Source organism: Euprymna scolopes, chromosome 26 (assembly GCF_053919585.1).
Source record: "Euprymna scolopes isolate OS-2025 chromosome 26, ASM5391958v1, whole genome shotgun sequence".
NCBI lineage: Eukaryota > Metazoa > Mollusca > Cephalopoda > Sepiida > Sepiolidae > Euprymna > Euprymna scolopes.
Window position 1 is genome coordinate 34,697,099 of NC_136507.1, and position 17,936 is coordinate 34,715,034.

General features: G+C 28.8%; 1 protein-coding gene across 1 annotated transcript in view; it reads right to left on the reverse strand.

The window, feature by feature from the left end:
* Positions 1 to 12,693: 12,693 nt before the first annotated feature.
* LOC145247985 (uncharacterized) overlaps positions 12,694 to 17,936 on the reverse strand; it is a 43,620-nt gene continuing 38,377 nt past the window's right edge. Inside the window, exon 3 of the mRNA XM_080109642.1 lies at positions 12,694 to 13,796. Within this exon, the coding sequence (XP_079965768.1) occupies positions 13,020 to 13,796 (777 nt within the window). The 3' untranslated portion in view covers positions 12,694 to 13,019. The remainder of the gene's footprint in view (positions 13,797 to 17,936) is intronic.

Consider the following 17,936-nt stretch of genomic DNA (forward strand, 5'->3'; position numbering starts at 1 on the left):
TGTGTGTGTAAATGTGAATGTATGTGTGTGTGTGTGTGTGTGTGGTGTAAGATTCTGAAGTACCTCAGAAGTCCAAAAAGTAAACCAAGTTCAATGACATTCAATATTTTAATTTCATGATATTGAGAATTTTTTAAACTCAATTACTTATCTTCTCTTCATTGTGAACTTTAAAAAAATTATATATTTATTAAAAATTCAAAATAATCTATTAAAAATTTTTTATATATTTTCCCATAATTCATCTGAATAGTGCTCAATAAACAGAGCTGTCTAATAATAAAGAAGTTGAATAGAAATACAAAGGTAATCACAGATTTAAATCACAGATTTCTTCACCAATAATGACAATTCTTTAAAAAATAAATTTAAATTAATTATTATAGAATAAGTTTAAATGAAAATGGATTTGATAAAAACAGATCAGAAATTCTGTAACAAAAAAATCTCAAAGTTTCACATTATTATAAAATATTTTATAACAGAACAGAAAGTCTGTAAAAAAAAAAAAAAAAAAAAGAAATAGAGAAAATGGACAAAACAATGGATAAAAACAGAACAGAAATTCTGCTAAAAAAAGAGAAAAAAATGGACAAATCTCAAAGTTTCACATTATTATAAAAGAATATTTGATAAAAACAGAACAGAAATTCTGCTAAAAAAAAGAGAAAAAAATGGACAAATCTCAAAGTTTCACATTATTATAAAAGAATATTTGATAAAAACAGAAAGTCTGTAAAAACAAAAAAAAAAAAAAGAAATAGAAAAAATGGACAAAACTCAGTTTCATATTATTCATAAAATAATATTTGGTAAAAACAGAACAGAAATTCTGTTTAAAAAAGAGAAAAAAATGGACAAATCTCAAAAGTTCACATTTTTATAAAATAATATTTGATAAAAAAAGAACATAAATTTTATATAAAGAATGGACAAATCTAAAAAATTCACTTCATTATACAAGAATATATTTTTTACTTTGATTAAAAAATGAAAATAATAATGATACATAATATATTGAATTATGTAGGATTTGTCCACCAAGAAACGAGGTGAAAATTGCTAAATATAATTTCAATAAATGAAAGATTTAAATTAAATAATCATATTTCAATAGTATACTTTAAAAAATACATACATATATCTATATATTCGTAGATTATATATAATGTATTTATTTTGGTTATATATTAAAAAATACACACACACACACACACATATATATATATATATATATATATATATATATATTACTGATGATATATAATATATTTATTTTGGTTGTATAGTCGAACTAAAGTGTTTAAGCTCAATGGATATGAAGAAAAATAACAAGAGCAGACCATTGAGAACATTTACCATGAATTGAGAGAAAAAAATTATGAAAATATCCTTTTTTATTTTCTATAAATATCAAGATTTGTAAATAGCAATACTCTGATTGTATGACCATGAAGAAACAACTGTGCCAGTTCAAATAAAAAACAATTTTTTTTATAAAAGACCTTGTTTTGTCAAAAGATATCTCAATTTAAATGTGTGCGTGTGTTTGAACATATCTATATGTATTAAATTTTAGTCATTCAATAAATTTAAAAATTCATGACGTGAAATGGTTAAATTTCAAATCAAAAAGATTTTTATTATTCTATGTAAGACAAAGAATACATTTGAAATATTATAACTCCTTATCCTATAGATATTTGATTTGAAATTTAACCATTTCACGTCATAAATTTTTAAATTTATTGAATGACTAAAATTTGATTTATTTGCTCTATCTTGTATATTGAGCAATTTTTATTTAGATGGGATAGTACTTATAGAATATTACTGCCTATAATATTTTGTAAGACTTATAATCACAGGTTTCCATACCAGTTGATTGTTAGATAATTTTATTTTGAAGTATATATACATATATACATACGATATACACTCACACACACATATATATATATATATTGGGGAGTTAAAAGAATAAGAATAAGATCGATTCTTTAAGAGGAGACTTATGGAGATAATGCAAAGCTCAACAAATTGTTTTGGAGCTTATATAGAATATCGATAAAATAAGAAAACGACAGTATAAAAAAAATATATACTAATGTATATAGATTTATTCAGTTATTAAATCAAGGATGATACATTAATTCAAGGATAAGTAAAACTCTTTATATTATGGTATTTCGAAGCCTAATGCTTCTCATCAGAAGAGGAGAGAAGATGCTAGGTAGCATAATAATGATGTGACATCTAGCGATAGCTTCATTAGGAGCAAAATAATTGTGCACCGTGACATAAAATATTGAAACTGATTGGAGAGGGAATGGCAGAACTAAAGTGATCTCTGTGATATAGAATGAATATAGTTTTTATTATATAATGAAGGTAGGTGTATACCACCTAGGTATATGCCACGGTGGGTGTAATATATGACAATTAACTCTCAAAAGTAAATAAATTATTGAAATATATAAAGAAATAAGAAACAAAACCAAAGACATTAAAGATGCTGTCTTAGATATTGAAAATAAGATGACACGAGAATCGAAAAACCTTATATTTTCTTTCGTCCTCAAATTTATCTTATCTAATAACTAGTTGATCCAACCCTGAACAAGAATAGGAAAGTGACCTCCCTTGGATATAGAATCATTTTCGAAGAGTAACCTATTTTTGGGGGCCTTTTGAAAAGAAAGGAACTAGCAGATAATTATATAGATAACTAAATTAATATTTTTCTACTTTTCCTATGCATAAAAAGAGACGGTATTGACACAATAATAACCGTTTTTTTTTTTATATATAATGAAACGGATCTGGAAAAAAAATGTGTCAAAATTGTAATATGCTGGAGGAGCTGTTTTGCATGTATTTCCAAGAGGCTCGACAAAGGGAGACATTTAATCCCACGGAAATTCAAAAATATCAAAATAAGAAAAATATTTATTACATACAAAAGTTGGTACTTATGTTGACATATTCCGGAAAGGTTATGTAAACCACCAAAAAGAAAACTGCCATTTTTTTTAGAATTTTTTTTTTTTGCAAAAATGCTGGCCAATTTTTAAAAGTCCTTAACAAAAAATATGTGTGTGTGTGTGTATTTTTTTTTTTTTTTGCCTATTTTTAAAAAAAGTGGGTTTCTTTTACCATTTTGTCATTGTATGGTAATTTCAACAAAAAAAAATATACATATTTGTGCAGTTTACGGTTTGTGCTGGAATAACAATGTTATTTAGAAAGCCATTCTTAAGAAAAGGTATGGGCAAAATGAATTTTTAAATATCCTGTACTGTAAACCACCAAAAATTGCCATTTTTTCTTTTTAGAAATTATTTTTTTGCAAAAATGCTGGCCAATTTTTAAAAGAAGAGCTAAACAAAAAATGTGTGTGTGTATTTTTTTTTTTCACCAAAACAGTTAAAAGTAAAAGAAAAAAAAAATTACATTCAATGAGAGTCATTGTATGGTAATTTCAATGAAAAAAAAAAAGAAGATATTTGTGCTGAAATAACAATGTTATTTAGAAAGCCATTCTTAACAAAGGCATGGGCAAGATGAATTTTTAACTATCCTGTACTTTCACTTAAGATTTTACTAAACAAAATATACCATAAACGAAAACAAATTAAAAGATACAATTTGCCAATTAATCATTGTATTTTGATATCTCACAACAGGTTACATAACCTGCCTGGAATATGCTGATGATAATGCATACCGCATTTTGCATAAGTACTAGAAAGTGGACTTTCTTGTCAGACTAGAGTCAAACATCATAAAAAAAAAAATTGTATCCAATACAAAATATTCCCCAAAATAGTTTTTATTTTTTAAATTTCAATAAATCATAACAGAAAAAGAAATATTTTAGGAAATATTTTGTAATAGATACGTTTATTTTTTTTTATAATATTTGATTTTAGTTTGAAAGGCCCGCAGCAAGGAATTTGCTTGAAGAAAGCTGAAAAGTGTTATATCATAAATAACATAAGTATTTATTCTTCTCAATCAATCAACAAAAGAAAAGCTTACAGCTACGCTAAGTGTTCATCTAACTCGACTAGATTCTACTGTTGACTACAATTGCTTGATTATAAGGCATTGGTTTAGTCCATTCTTGTTGAGGTTGTTCTACTTAACCACAACAAAACGTTAGGACTATTTCTGTACTATTACTACAATCATTATCCTAAATTCAACTCTATTAAAATCTATTAAAAAATTGTTTTAATACAAATTGATAGGATGGGGTGAAGTTTAATTGGCTTGTTTTAAGGGGTAAAGGCAAATTTTATATTTGGCAAGACAAGGAATTTGATATGGTAATAGAATCCACTGTAGATCGGAAGCAGCAAGAAACTGATTTCTATAACAGAAAAGGAAGTCCTATAATAATAATGTCTATTAAATGACTCCATAATTTGTTCGTCAAGACTAATCCAAAGAAGAAAAATAAAAAATAAAATGAATGCTTGTGAGAAATAGACAAAAATAATTTTCATAACACAAAAAATAAAAATCCTATAATATTATTAAATAATACCTCTATTAAATGACTCTATAATTTATATACCTCACAAGTCTTTAGACAAGACAAAGTCAAAGAACAGAGATGAATGATAGAAAAAGAGGAGAAAGCAGAGAGAGGTAGGAAAGAGAAAGAATAAAAATGAAGAAATAGAAAGGGGCAAGTGGAGCATTAGTTAAATAAACATTCATGGTTATTGCAGCAAAAAATTTGAATATTGAAATATTGAATTTCAAGTGAAACTGATCATATCTATTGAATTGTTATGTCGCAGTAATTAAAATATAAAAAAATTACGAAAATTGATAAGATAGAAAATTAATTATTAATAAAAACATTTTTGAAAATAATTAATGAATATTAAGTTTTGCTAAATTGACCTAAGATTTTTAGTTTTCAAAATAGATTTACTTCCCTTTTGTTACGATTCCATTTTTTTTTTTGCAAAGACAATTTTCAATAATTGACTTCGAAAACTATTTTTGTTAATAATTGATTTTCTATCTTATCGTTTTTCATAATTTTTGGATATATTCATTACTGCAACATGACAATTCACTTGAAATTCAAAATTTCAATACAATAATGAAGAATAATTTATGGCGTAAAAACTAACATAAAAAATCAGGTCAGACAAAAAAGGAAGAGAGATCAAAAAAGTTCAAAATATTAAATGATCCAAACTATAAATAAATGAAATGAAAATCTATTATATTATAGAATCCAAATCGTCTTGCTTGGGCGTTGAAACAGTGGCTTCGCTCTATAGCTTCCGGTTTAAAAAATTCTGCGCATGCAGGATTACAAAAAAAAATAAAGCCATGAAAGCTTCTTTTTTTTTTTTAATCAATATTTTTTCCGCATTTAAATATAAACCAAACTAAGTTTATTTTGCTTTTTTTCATCGGCATTTTACGAATTTTATTTGTATTTTTCATTGCAAGTTGGAATCGTTTTCAAACAAAAAAAAAAACAACAAAAAAATCAAAAACAAACAAATATGTTTACCATTTAATGTCTTTTATATATTCTGAAACTGACAGTTATAATCAGCTTGCCTAATCATTAGAACAATATGAATAGATATTTTTTTATAATGTTATATAATATAAACGTTTTTAGTTTTAGTTTTTAACTCTATAAACATATTTTTTAACATATATATTTCACGGATTCTTTTGGTTGTACACAGAAAGATATTATGGTTTTAGCGTCTCAAATTTGTAAAAGGATTATTTCTGTTGTATTTTCATTGCAAGTTGGAATCGTTTGCAAACAAAAAACAAATGTTTTTCTAATATAAAAACACAAAACAAAGAAAACTACTTGTTCAATTTATTTAATTTCCAATACTAAAATATAAAGCTCTTCCAAATTTTCTTGAAATTTTCCGAGCATCGTAATTTTATAGGGCTTTGATATCAGGTGTATAATAAAGTATTTAGGTAGGTGTTGCCAATTGTAATTAGAGTACTTGGAATCGTATTGCACAACTACATAAGACACTAGAGAATCTAAAAATTTGGAAAAAAAATCAAACTACTAGCATATATAAGCATTATCAATTTTTGATAATATAAAGTCTATTTGATTTTGCCGTGAAATATATATGTATATAATTATTTATAATTATACATGCAAGTGTAAATATATTTATCAAATAAATACAAGTTTCATATTTATCACATGCTCAAAGAGAGAGCAAAAAAGAGATTTATATAGAAAGTGTGCGTATTTATGTCTGATTATGATGTTGGGTTGGCCAACCGCCTGTGTGTCTTTTGTAGGTTTGACTTGATTTTAGATGGTTGACTGCTTGTAATGAGAAGTTTGTATCATATGTAGACTGTTTTGGTTCATAGATTTTTGGACCATCTGCCTATTCATCAAGCTTTTATACTTCCTACTTATCAAGGCCCAAGGCCACTCGAGCATAAGGATAATGAGAGTCAGGCGGACAATGAGCCAATGTGAAAATCAGTAGTGCAGGTTTTCAATAGTCTCTAATCTAATAGATCCCGCTTTGTAACTAAGCTCCAACCCTTGTCCCAACACCACAATGTTGCATCCTTGTGCCTGTTTTACAAGTATTTTAATGGAATGTACTCTGATGAACTTGTGCCCCCTTGATGCACATACCCCTGACAAACTCACTTAGCAACAAAATCACACTCCTTCACTTTTGAGGTCCCCAAGTGCCAGTAAGCTTTCTACTATAATAGTTTCTTCCCTCAAACAGCTACACTTTGGAATTCCTTCCTGCTACCTGCTTCCTTAACTGTACTGATATGTAGAATTTTAAATGTAACATAAACCAACACCTTGTTCATCTTTCCTTAGCATGGTCCCAAATAGTAGATCTTACATTTATACATCCAAGTGGCGACATGCCTTGGGGTGAGCATGAGTGAGGGGGGGGGGGAAGAAGAAGAATTTGATTATTTACGATGAAGGTTCAATAAGAAATTATTAACATTGGCCTTGAAAGCAGCCATGGTGTGTTATTATTGGTGCTAGGAAGTGGGGAGGAAACAATATTTAACAAAAGAAAAGGAAGCTGGTTATCAGATGACAAAAGAAATAGGAAATAGGGTTTATCAGTAAACAAAAGGTAGGAAAATAGACTATAGAAATCTGACATGGGATTTGTTGGTCAGGGTGTGGTGGTCACAAACAAAGGGATCAAAAAATATGGCCTGTAAATATATTTAGATTTGGTTTGCAGCAGTTGGAAGTGTTTTGTATGAAACTGTCTGATCAACAAAGTCGAGAGCAGTTTTTGGCAATGACCAATGATAGTTCAGCTGAATTTTTTTCATCAGTTGGAGTTTGGACTTCAAGGAGTTCAATTCAGAGCTGGACCCAGTCAAGAGCAGTTGGTTGCTCAGAAGTTTCTGAGGGAGATCGAAGAGATTGGAGTCCATACTGAGCAAGAGCAGATCGTATTGAGAAAAAGACATTGGAGACTGACGGATGAACGGACATCGGGGTTTCTAATTTTAGGTGGCATGGCATATCAGACCCCCCCACACACACACACACACTTCAAGTACGTGCTTTGTCTTGTTTACTTTGGTGTGATCACAAAGACAATCTGGTTACAATCCTATAGTAAGATAATTCTCTGGAAACAAACTTTGCTCATGGAAGTTCCATTTATGTTTAAGATGCACAGAGGAAAAAAAGGAAATAATTTAGGGTGGTTGTAGCTGGACGAGTTTTTGTTCCGAACGTTTGGGGAAATCATAGATCGGAGCTTCGTCAGGCATCTGATATGACAAAAAAACAAAAACAATAGAGTAGAAAAATAGATTTCTAAATCAGCCCTGTATTCTGTCAAGGTAGGAAAACATGCTCCAAGTGGAACCTCCACAAATGTGTCAATATATATATATATATATATATATATATATATATATATATATATAGAGAGAGAGAGAGAGAGAGAGAGAGACAGACAGACAGACTTATCACAGCTCTTTAGTATGGCTAGACTACCTCAAGCCATAATTGAAACTCGACTGCCTAGGCGACAGGCTGCACTTCTACTATTTGATTGCTGCTAAGGTGGGTACACAACTTAACAATGTCCAAACGCCTAAGCTGTATCTGCTCACACAATATCAGTCTACCCATCTCATTAATCCTTATCCTTGAGTGGCTTTCATCCTTCATAAGTGGTTAATCAGTTGTAAATAAACAAAGATTTATTTGGCATTGCTATGTCAAGAAGTGCTGCTGATTGTCTTGCATAGGTTGCGACCAAAAGACAAAAGTGACCATTATCGATGAATAAAGTGAAAACTCAGCCCATTTCCAATGAAGTAATATCCTAAGGTCTGTCGGACACTTAGCCAAGTTAGTGCATATTCTGTAGTTAATAAAAGAACAAGAAACGATGATGCAAATGAACATAGTAGAATTGAACTCGTCCTGTCAGTTTTATAGTTTGCATTTATACACAACGTGCTACACTTGCACACCGTATCAAAATAGATGGAAATTAACAATTGGAAAAAATTGGTTCAGTAATGTAGAGGATTTATATATTATTATTATTTTTATTTTTTTTTGGAATCCTTTGAGATTAGGCTTCATCACTTGTGTATTCATTTTTTTACAGACTGTTACCCTCAGTTTAAAACCATTGGTTAAAATTAAGGTTTTACAAACAAAGGGCAAAAAAAAATGAAAGGTTGTGACAGTATAACAATAGTAACAAAGTTTAATCATTTTTATCTTTTTTTGTGTATATTTGAATAGTTTAACAAAATTTATTTTTTTACAAACAAAAGACAAAAATAAAAATGGAAATCATCGGTTGGAACATATAATAGCTAGTAATAATATCTAATAACAATAATACTGTATATTTCGGCATATAAGACGACCCTTGAAGTTTAAAAAAGCATCATCAAAAAAACAATATTTCATAAGATACCGAGTGTTACAATCATGGTTTCATGATTTAGCAGTCGTCTTATAGAACCGATATATGATAAATTTATCAAAATTTGCTCCAATTTTGTACTTTGTCTTATTTGACGATCACCTTATATGCCGAAATATATGGTAATATTAATAATAAGAATAAAATGCTCCCGGACATCACTGAGTTGCAACAGATAATCTAATAATAATAATAATATCTAATAATAATGATAGATTAGGACCTTGGAGAGGTTTATTGCCACCCAAATTCTAGTGAAGGCCAATGGTCATTACCAATGAGAAATCAATGGTAAGCAGATGTTGTGATAATGCAAATCGTTTTGTATAGGCTATCAGAAGAGGTGGAGAGTACAAGATATTTGGGGAGACATGTTCTCACTTAGACTCCAGAGAAAACTACAAGTTTTTCTCAAAGATAAATCTTTGATGATGGCCTGTGTGACTACTTGTGAGTAAATAATAAATAATAATAATAATAATAATAATAATAATAATAATAATAAATAATAATAATAATAATAATAATAATAATAACAACAAAGTTTAATTATACAAGGTTACTTTTACTTTTTATCTGAATAATTACGAAAAAATTGTTTTCTTTAATCTTGATAACAAATTAACTCTTTGTTAAGATCAAAATATTGTATTTGCTCTAACAGAGCACTTAATCTGTTCTCTCCTAGATCAGTAAATGAAAAATCCCCCTTGATTGAGACAATTGTCACGTTTGTATCAATGTATCAGAATGCTCGTTTTAAGGAGCTAGATTATCCCCACATTCAAAACCGACTTTGTGTCTAACTCTTCCCCTCATCGGAAACAAAATAAATAAGGACAAATTATACTAAGAATTAAAATTAATAGCATTTAAAAATCAGGATACACACAAGTAGTAGTTAATGATTTTGTTCTTTTAATCAATTAAAATTTATTATTCAAGCAATGAATTCAAAAAAAATTGTAAGCAAACATGTTTACTGATTTTTTAATGTTTACAAATTTACATTTTTGGTTTTGTTTAGAACAAAACAATTTAAATAATTTAATTTTTTTAATCACTTAATAATTATTATTTATGCAATGAATTTTTTAAAAAATGTTAGAGAAATAAACATTACATTATTGTTTTTTTTTAATTTCAACGAATTTTTATTTCTGTTTTTTTTTTAGGATAAAACAATTTAAATAATTTTATTTTTTAATCACTTAATAATTATTATTCACGCAATGAACAATAAAACAATTTAAATAATTTTATTTTTTAATCACTTAATAATTATTATTTACACAATGAACAATAAAACAATTTAAATAATTTTATTTTTTAATCACTTAATAATTATTATTTATGCAATGAACAATAAAACAATTTAAATAATTTTATTTTTTAATCACTTAATAATTATTATTTACGCAATGAACAATAAAACAATTTAAATAATTTTATTTTTTAATCACTTAATAATTATTATTTACACAATGAACAATAAAACAATTTAAATAATTTTATTTTTTAATCACTTAATAATTATTATTTATGTTATGAACAATAAAACAATTTAAATAACTTTATTTTTTAATCACTTAATAATTATTATTTATGCAATGAACAATAAAACAATTTAAATAATTTTATTTTTTAATCACTCAATAATTATTATTTATGCAATGAACAATAAAACAATTTAAATAATTTTATTTTTTAATCACTCAATAATTATTATTTATGCAATGAACAATAAAACAATTTAAATAATTTTATTTTTTAATCACTTAATAATTATTATTTATGCAATGAACAATAAAACAATTTAAATAATTTTATTTTTTAATCACTTAATAATTATTATTTACGCAATGAACAATAAAACAATTTAAATAATTTATTTTTTAATCACTTAATAATTATTATTTATGTTATGAACAATAAAACAATTTAAATAATTTTATTTTTTAATCACTTAATAATTATTATTTACGCAATGATTTATGAAAGGTCATTATTAATCACTTAATAATTATTATTTACGCAATGAACAATAAATATATGAAAGGTCATTATTAATCACTTAATAATTATTATTTACGCAATGAACAATAAAACAATTTAAATAATGAAGAATGAAATTCTTTCTGTAAAACAATATAAATATTAATATTTTTCTTAAAAGTATTGTAGATATAACTATTTAAAATAAAAATACAGCATGAATAGTTATAGGATATTTTATGCAAATTAAATATCATAAACACAAACGTATTTGTTTCTCTCTTTTTTTCACCCTTCATAGTTGAATTCTGTTTTATAATTGCAGATTTTTTTTTAGACAAACAATTACAAACTCATGTACATATATATGTTTTTACAGACATATGCATGCCTAAAGAGGTTTCTCCCTTATTCCTCTTTCTGTAACACTTATTTACTTGATAATGTAAGTTCTTCTATAACTTTACTATTTATTTCCTTAACTTTATCTATTGCTTGCTCCTCTTAACCAAGTAGAGCTTCTTTTTTTTATCTAGATAGGCTTGCCTATCTTTGAAAATTTATTTTTCAGCTTAATTTTATTACAAACATAAATACATATACATATATATATATATATATATATACATATATATATATATATATATATGATTATTGATACGGTATAATCCAGTTGACACACCAATTCCCACTGGATCACCAAAGTTAAGCAACATTAAACCTCGTCTGTACTGAATGGGTGACCATTTATGACTTCCAATTGCTGTATGTACTCTCCGCTTATCTCGGCATTGTTTCCAGTTGTCCTGGACTTCTCCTTGCCACTGGACTCAAACAGTGCCGATTCAGGAGAGGTGTGGTTGGGGATTGTGCAACCCTTGCTTCACAATTACATGCACAGCTGCCCCTGCAGGGGGTATCCTTTGTCTTTTGAGACTGAACGGAAGCATTGATATCTAATGATAATTATTGAAATAATAATCCGACATGATTGACAACAAAAGGAAGAAGTGAAAATTGTTTATCTCTTCATCAATATTTCGTTTCTCATCTTGAGAAAGTCTTAAAAAAAAAAAAAACACTGATGAATAAAAATTGTAGGGGATGTTTTTTTTCAATTTTCATATTAATTTCTTATGTATGTTTTGCATAAAATTATGGTAATGGTCATTTATAAAACTCTTTGTTGTTCCCTCCCAACAATTTCATAACATTTCATTGGTTTAAAATTCTACAAAAATTCTTCTATTTTAACATCAAAGTTCTTAGTGCTTATTTAGAATTCAACCATTTAAACCAAAAAAAAAAACTAAATTGCGAAAATATCATTATGATGTATGTATCCATCACAGAACAAAGGTGTCATATTCCAAAAATCACAGAGATTGATCAAGTAAATTTTTATATATAGAAAATCATTTTTACAATTTTAAGTAATTTTAATAGTAAATTGTATTCATTTTGACATTTATTTTTAGCTTAATAGTTCAAATTGAGTTGTCTCCACTTTATTTTTAAAACCCTACGTCTTGCTTAGTCATAAAATTTGATTTTCTTAGTTAAAAATAATCTACTTAATCAATTTAGATGATTTAAAAAAAAAACTAAATTGCAGAAAAATCATTATGATGTATATATACTCATCATAGAATGAAGATGTCATATTCCAAAAATCACGCAAATTTCTCAAGTACTTTTTATATAGAAAATGTTTTTTTTTTGTACAATTTGTACGATTTTAATAAGTAATTTTATTCATTACAACATATACTTTGATTTTGATTGTTCAAATTGAGTTGCCTCTCTCTTATTTATAAAACATGGCCAACTAAACTCTTGCTTAGTCATAAAATTTGATTTTCTTAGTTTTTAAAAATAATACTTCATCAATTTACATGATTTTTGGAGTACAATATCTTCGTTCCATGACAGGTATGTACATTACAAATATTATTAAAGATCTTTCTGTATTTTTTGATTTGAAATTAGGTTGAATTTTAAACAAGCACCCAGGTCTTCATTTTCATCAACTTCTAATTAGTTTTCGAGATTAATTTGCTGCAGCATCTCTTGGATCTGCCGAACACCTTCTTCATCACCTTCAGCTATGAATTTTTCGCCCATCGTCCTCAACTCGGCAAGCAAGCGTTCCTTTTTCCGAATATCCTTCTTCTTCGATTCTAACTTTTGCATGCAGGTACGGGTCGTGCCTTTGCAATGGTCAACAAGGCCCTGGGTAAAATTATACAATCCGCTAACTGCCTGTTCCTCTGTGCGTTTCGTCTTGGCTTTGGCTTCTTCGCTTCTCTTCTTGGATACAACAGACTGTAGCAAGCAATACTTTGTCAGTTTAGCGTGCATCATATCCAGGCGTGGAGTTAACTTTTCAACCCTTTCGATATAAGAGATAGAGGATTTTGTCTTTGTGGAAGCAATGCCTGCCGAGTCAGAGGTGCTACCAGTTGCAGTTGCACCGCCGCTGGCCTGCGCCAACATGACTGTAGGTGTTTGAATACTTACAGAGGTGCTCGGGGGTGCACTCATAGGGGAGGTGGCTGTTGGAGGAGGAGCTGGGTCAAACAAGGAGGAATTGGATTGGGGAGTTGCTTCTTTTGTCTCGGGTGAAGTCGCATCGTCAATAGATAAGATTTGCTCAGGTGGGACTTTCAACCCAAAACTTTCAGCAGCAGCAGCTAATGCCTCGGGAGTAATGCCAGCACCAACATGAGCAGCAAAAACCTTCCTGAGATATTTTGCCTCATAGGATTCTACCTCCTGGATACCATCTTCCAAAGCAGAAAGGCGACTTTTTAGCTGTAATTAAAAATAGAATAAAGATACAAATATATATGTATATATGGTCGAAGTTGTGTTTTCTGTAATATAAGGATTGTTTAAAATTAAAAACAAAATATTATGAAAAAATGGCATAATGGAAGCTAAGAATAAGGTAAATGCAACTTTCCTTCATATTTTCGGATTTTGTTATCATGCCCAAATGCGTTTTATTTTCTTTTGGTGGATTGATAGTGGCTATTTCTTATGATGAGTTAAGGGCAAAATAGATTCATTGATTGATATAATAAATGAATGATTTTGTACTACGAAACAGTTAGTCAAAAATTGTAAATGTCAACTGAATTAAAGGAATAAATTGTAAGATGGTCAACATCATGACATTTAGAACATAGACTTTTGTCATTTATTTGTTATATGCTCTGTAATTACATTGAGCTTCTTAAATTAAGGATTTGCATATGTAACAACTGAAATATAATTGAAAAAATCATATTTCCACAGATATACAGATATATATATATATATATATATATATATATATAAAGAGAGAGAGAGAGAGTGAGAGGGAGAGACGGAGAAAGAGATAGATATATATATATATACACACAGGGTGGAACAATAAAAGTGTTGCCCCAAAAATACAACACTATAATTTATTTTTAAACTTTTAATTCAAGAAATCAATTCAGGTAACTTGAGTATGTAGTAGAGCTGACATCTATTTAATGTAGCCGCTTCAATCACTTTTTTTTATCTTAAAGCATGCCTTTTCAATGAGCGTCAACAGGAACTCAGCAAATACTCGGTAGATGAGGGCAATTAGGTTGGCTTTGGTGCTGTGGAAGGTCATGTTGGTAATGTTCTTAAGGTATGATGAAATGATGTGATCCAGCAGGTTTAGCATGAGCCTCTTTGGATTTGGGATCACCACATCCAGATACACTTTGGTGTTGACTTTTAAACTGACTTGTGAGGTGGCATGATGTGGCCCTCACTTGAAACCACACTAAAAACCATAACTGTGGCGGGAAACTTTGTTTTTGTCACCTTGGGCACGTCCCTTTTATTCGTGGCAATCCAGTGGTGCATTTTGAGGGTGCTGTTATCATAACTTGGATTCGTACAGCGGTGCATCTCTGATCTCGCTCAAACAAGATAGAAGGCTCCTATCGCTCTTGGGATTTGTACACAACTGGCCAACTAGTAGATGGTCTCCAACAAACAAAGAAAAGCAGTTTTCACCAAATGGAAATGGAAACATGTTGTCTTTTCTAGAGCAACAGTTTTCTCATTCCACGCTGTATGTATATATACATATATATATATATATATATATATATATATATATATATATATATATATAAAGCTGAATGTCTGTGTGTGTGTGTGTGGTCACGAATAGGCTCCTATATGGTTGACTATTTTAAAAAACTGATTACATATAACTATAGAAGATGTATCGAGACACAGGAATGGGTATGTTTGATCTGGCAGAACAGTGGTTCATTAAAATTGTGGGGTCTGCATTTGCTCCTGGTCCACAAACTATGGAAATGAAAAATTTAAAAATTAGAAAAAAAAACGTTTACAAGTGTTTCTGATATAAATGTACATAATAATACTTTGATAAGTATGTTTTAACTTAAATAGGGATGGTATAATAAAATTGTGAGGTCTGTGTTCGCACCTGGCTTCCGTAGAATGGAAATAGGCACAAACTTTAATAAAGACTTTTCATATCTATCTGTGTAAGTATACTTTGATAATTATGTTTCTGTTTGAAGAAATATGGTATAGTAAAATTATGGGGTGTTCGTTCGCGCCTAACCTACATAGAATGGAAATATGTCACAAAGTTTAACAAGGTTTTTTAATATAGATCCACAGAATATTGTGATAAGTGTTTCAGTGTGAACAGGTATGGTATAATAAATTATGGGGTTTATCTATTTTATTTTTACTTTCATTATATTTTGCTTTGGTTTTGATACGCCCAAATTCAACACAAATTTACAACCTTTCCTTTTTTTTTTTTTTTTTTTTAACCTATCATACTTTCATAAATCAGAGTCCATTTTCTGTAGGCTGTTTTTTAACCCAGTCAACGACAGGTGCTTTTGCTAGTATATATATATAATTATAAAACTCAAATGACCTTGTAACGATGTATGTAACCCACTTTCCGGTTTATGACATCTGGTTGCGCATACGCGCATGACCTGCGCACAGAAATATTAACGTTATTATTTCGAAATTATTATTTAACATGGGAAGAGTGGGGTTTAAAATAACTTAAACCTAATACAGAAATGAACGATGTAAAAAAAAAAAAAGAAGATATATCAAAATTTGAATTTTACTATAATAAGTTTTATGGTATCTGTTCAGTGCACATTTACCTATAAGTATCGCCAACCACTTATAATTCAGTAACTGTAAATTTTTTTTTTTTTAAATAATCAATTATAATAAACAGAACGCCTCATAGAAATCTATCTATATTCTTTTTTTCATTTTACTATGCTTTCATAGAAATGTTTCTGTTATGTCACAAAAAAAAAAAAAATTTCTTTACGGCACAAGTGTCATGCTCATACATGAATTCCATAGCTAATATAACATACTGACCCAACGGGTCACGGGCAGTCTAGTGTATATATATATATATATATATATATATATATATATATATATATATATATAAAAGAAGTAGAATGAAAAGCACATCTTATTTTTCTTTTATTAATATTATTTTTTTTTTCCTTGTACACATGTTTGTGAATTATTCCATGGATTTCTGCCTTTGGATTATTACGGACCATCTTCTTCCAATTACGGGATTTCCTTGGATTTTACTTGTACAAATGGAAATTCTTTTAACTTTCTTGAAGTTTTACATTTGGATTTTACCGTCACTGGATTTTTTATCTTCCACCAGACTATCCATTCATGTGTAATCACCTTTTTCTTCACCATATTCCCTCTGCTTAACTTATTTTGTTTTCAAGTAAGATCTTTGACTTACTTGTTGTTTCATCAAATACTTCTGCATGCAAAATCCGATCCCGCATTTTGCTGATTCCTACCCTCTGATGAGACGGAGAGTATTTCTACTAAACTCCGCGGATTAAGGACTATCCATTTATCTAGTGTTTCCTTTTCAGATTAAATATGTTTTTAACTCTTTTTCAAAGTGTTTTTTAACATGTTTTATTAACTGTTTGCTCATATATATATATATATATATATATATATATATATATTTATTTACCAGTGGTGAAAAAACCGGACTAGAGTGCTCAATGTGTAGTCAGAGCAGTATATATATATTCTGGACTCACAGTAATAAATTTCCTATATATATATATATATATATATATATATTCCAAGGAGGGGAAAAGAAACTCTCCAACTGTATTTTTCTTTCTCTGATGAGGTGTTTTGTGAATTTCTACTATTCAATGAAACACAAGTAAGACATACTATAAGGTGCCTTCAATAAGTTTTCAGACATTTTGTACATGCATTTAAAATTGTTGAGCTTCTTAAAAATTCAGTATGTTATTGCTATACATCGTATGAGATGACTCGTGTTCTGTTATCCTTACTCATCCCATACCTCCTACACCTCTCATAAACTCCCTGCCTTCCTTTAATCTCTTATGCCACTCAAAAACTGATGCTCGATTCATGCAAGATGGTCCAAAAGCAGTCTGAAGCATTCTACACATTTCTGTGGCGTTTTTTCCCAAGTTTAAAACATTGCATATCGTTCTTCTAAAGTGTCCTCACGTCCAGATTGCATTCTTGAAATTCACCAACTGTGACAATCAGACTTTAGTAAGGTGTATTCAGATTCCTGCTGAAATCATAAAAAATGGTCAGTCATCTCATAAGATGTATAGCAATAACATACTGAAATTTTCAAGCGTTTACAACAATTTCAAAATACCTGTACAAAAAAAAATCTGGAAACTTTTTGAAGGCACCTCATATTTTGTTATTCATACATATTTAAAAAAAAAAAAAATCATTTGACAAGCACAATGATATTATACAAATGCCGTTAATAATTTGGCAACGAATACATCTCATTTCTATATTCGGCTTTATAGATTAATTGATTATTGGTTTGTTACTGAACTCATCTCTGTT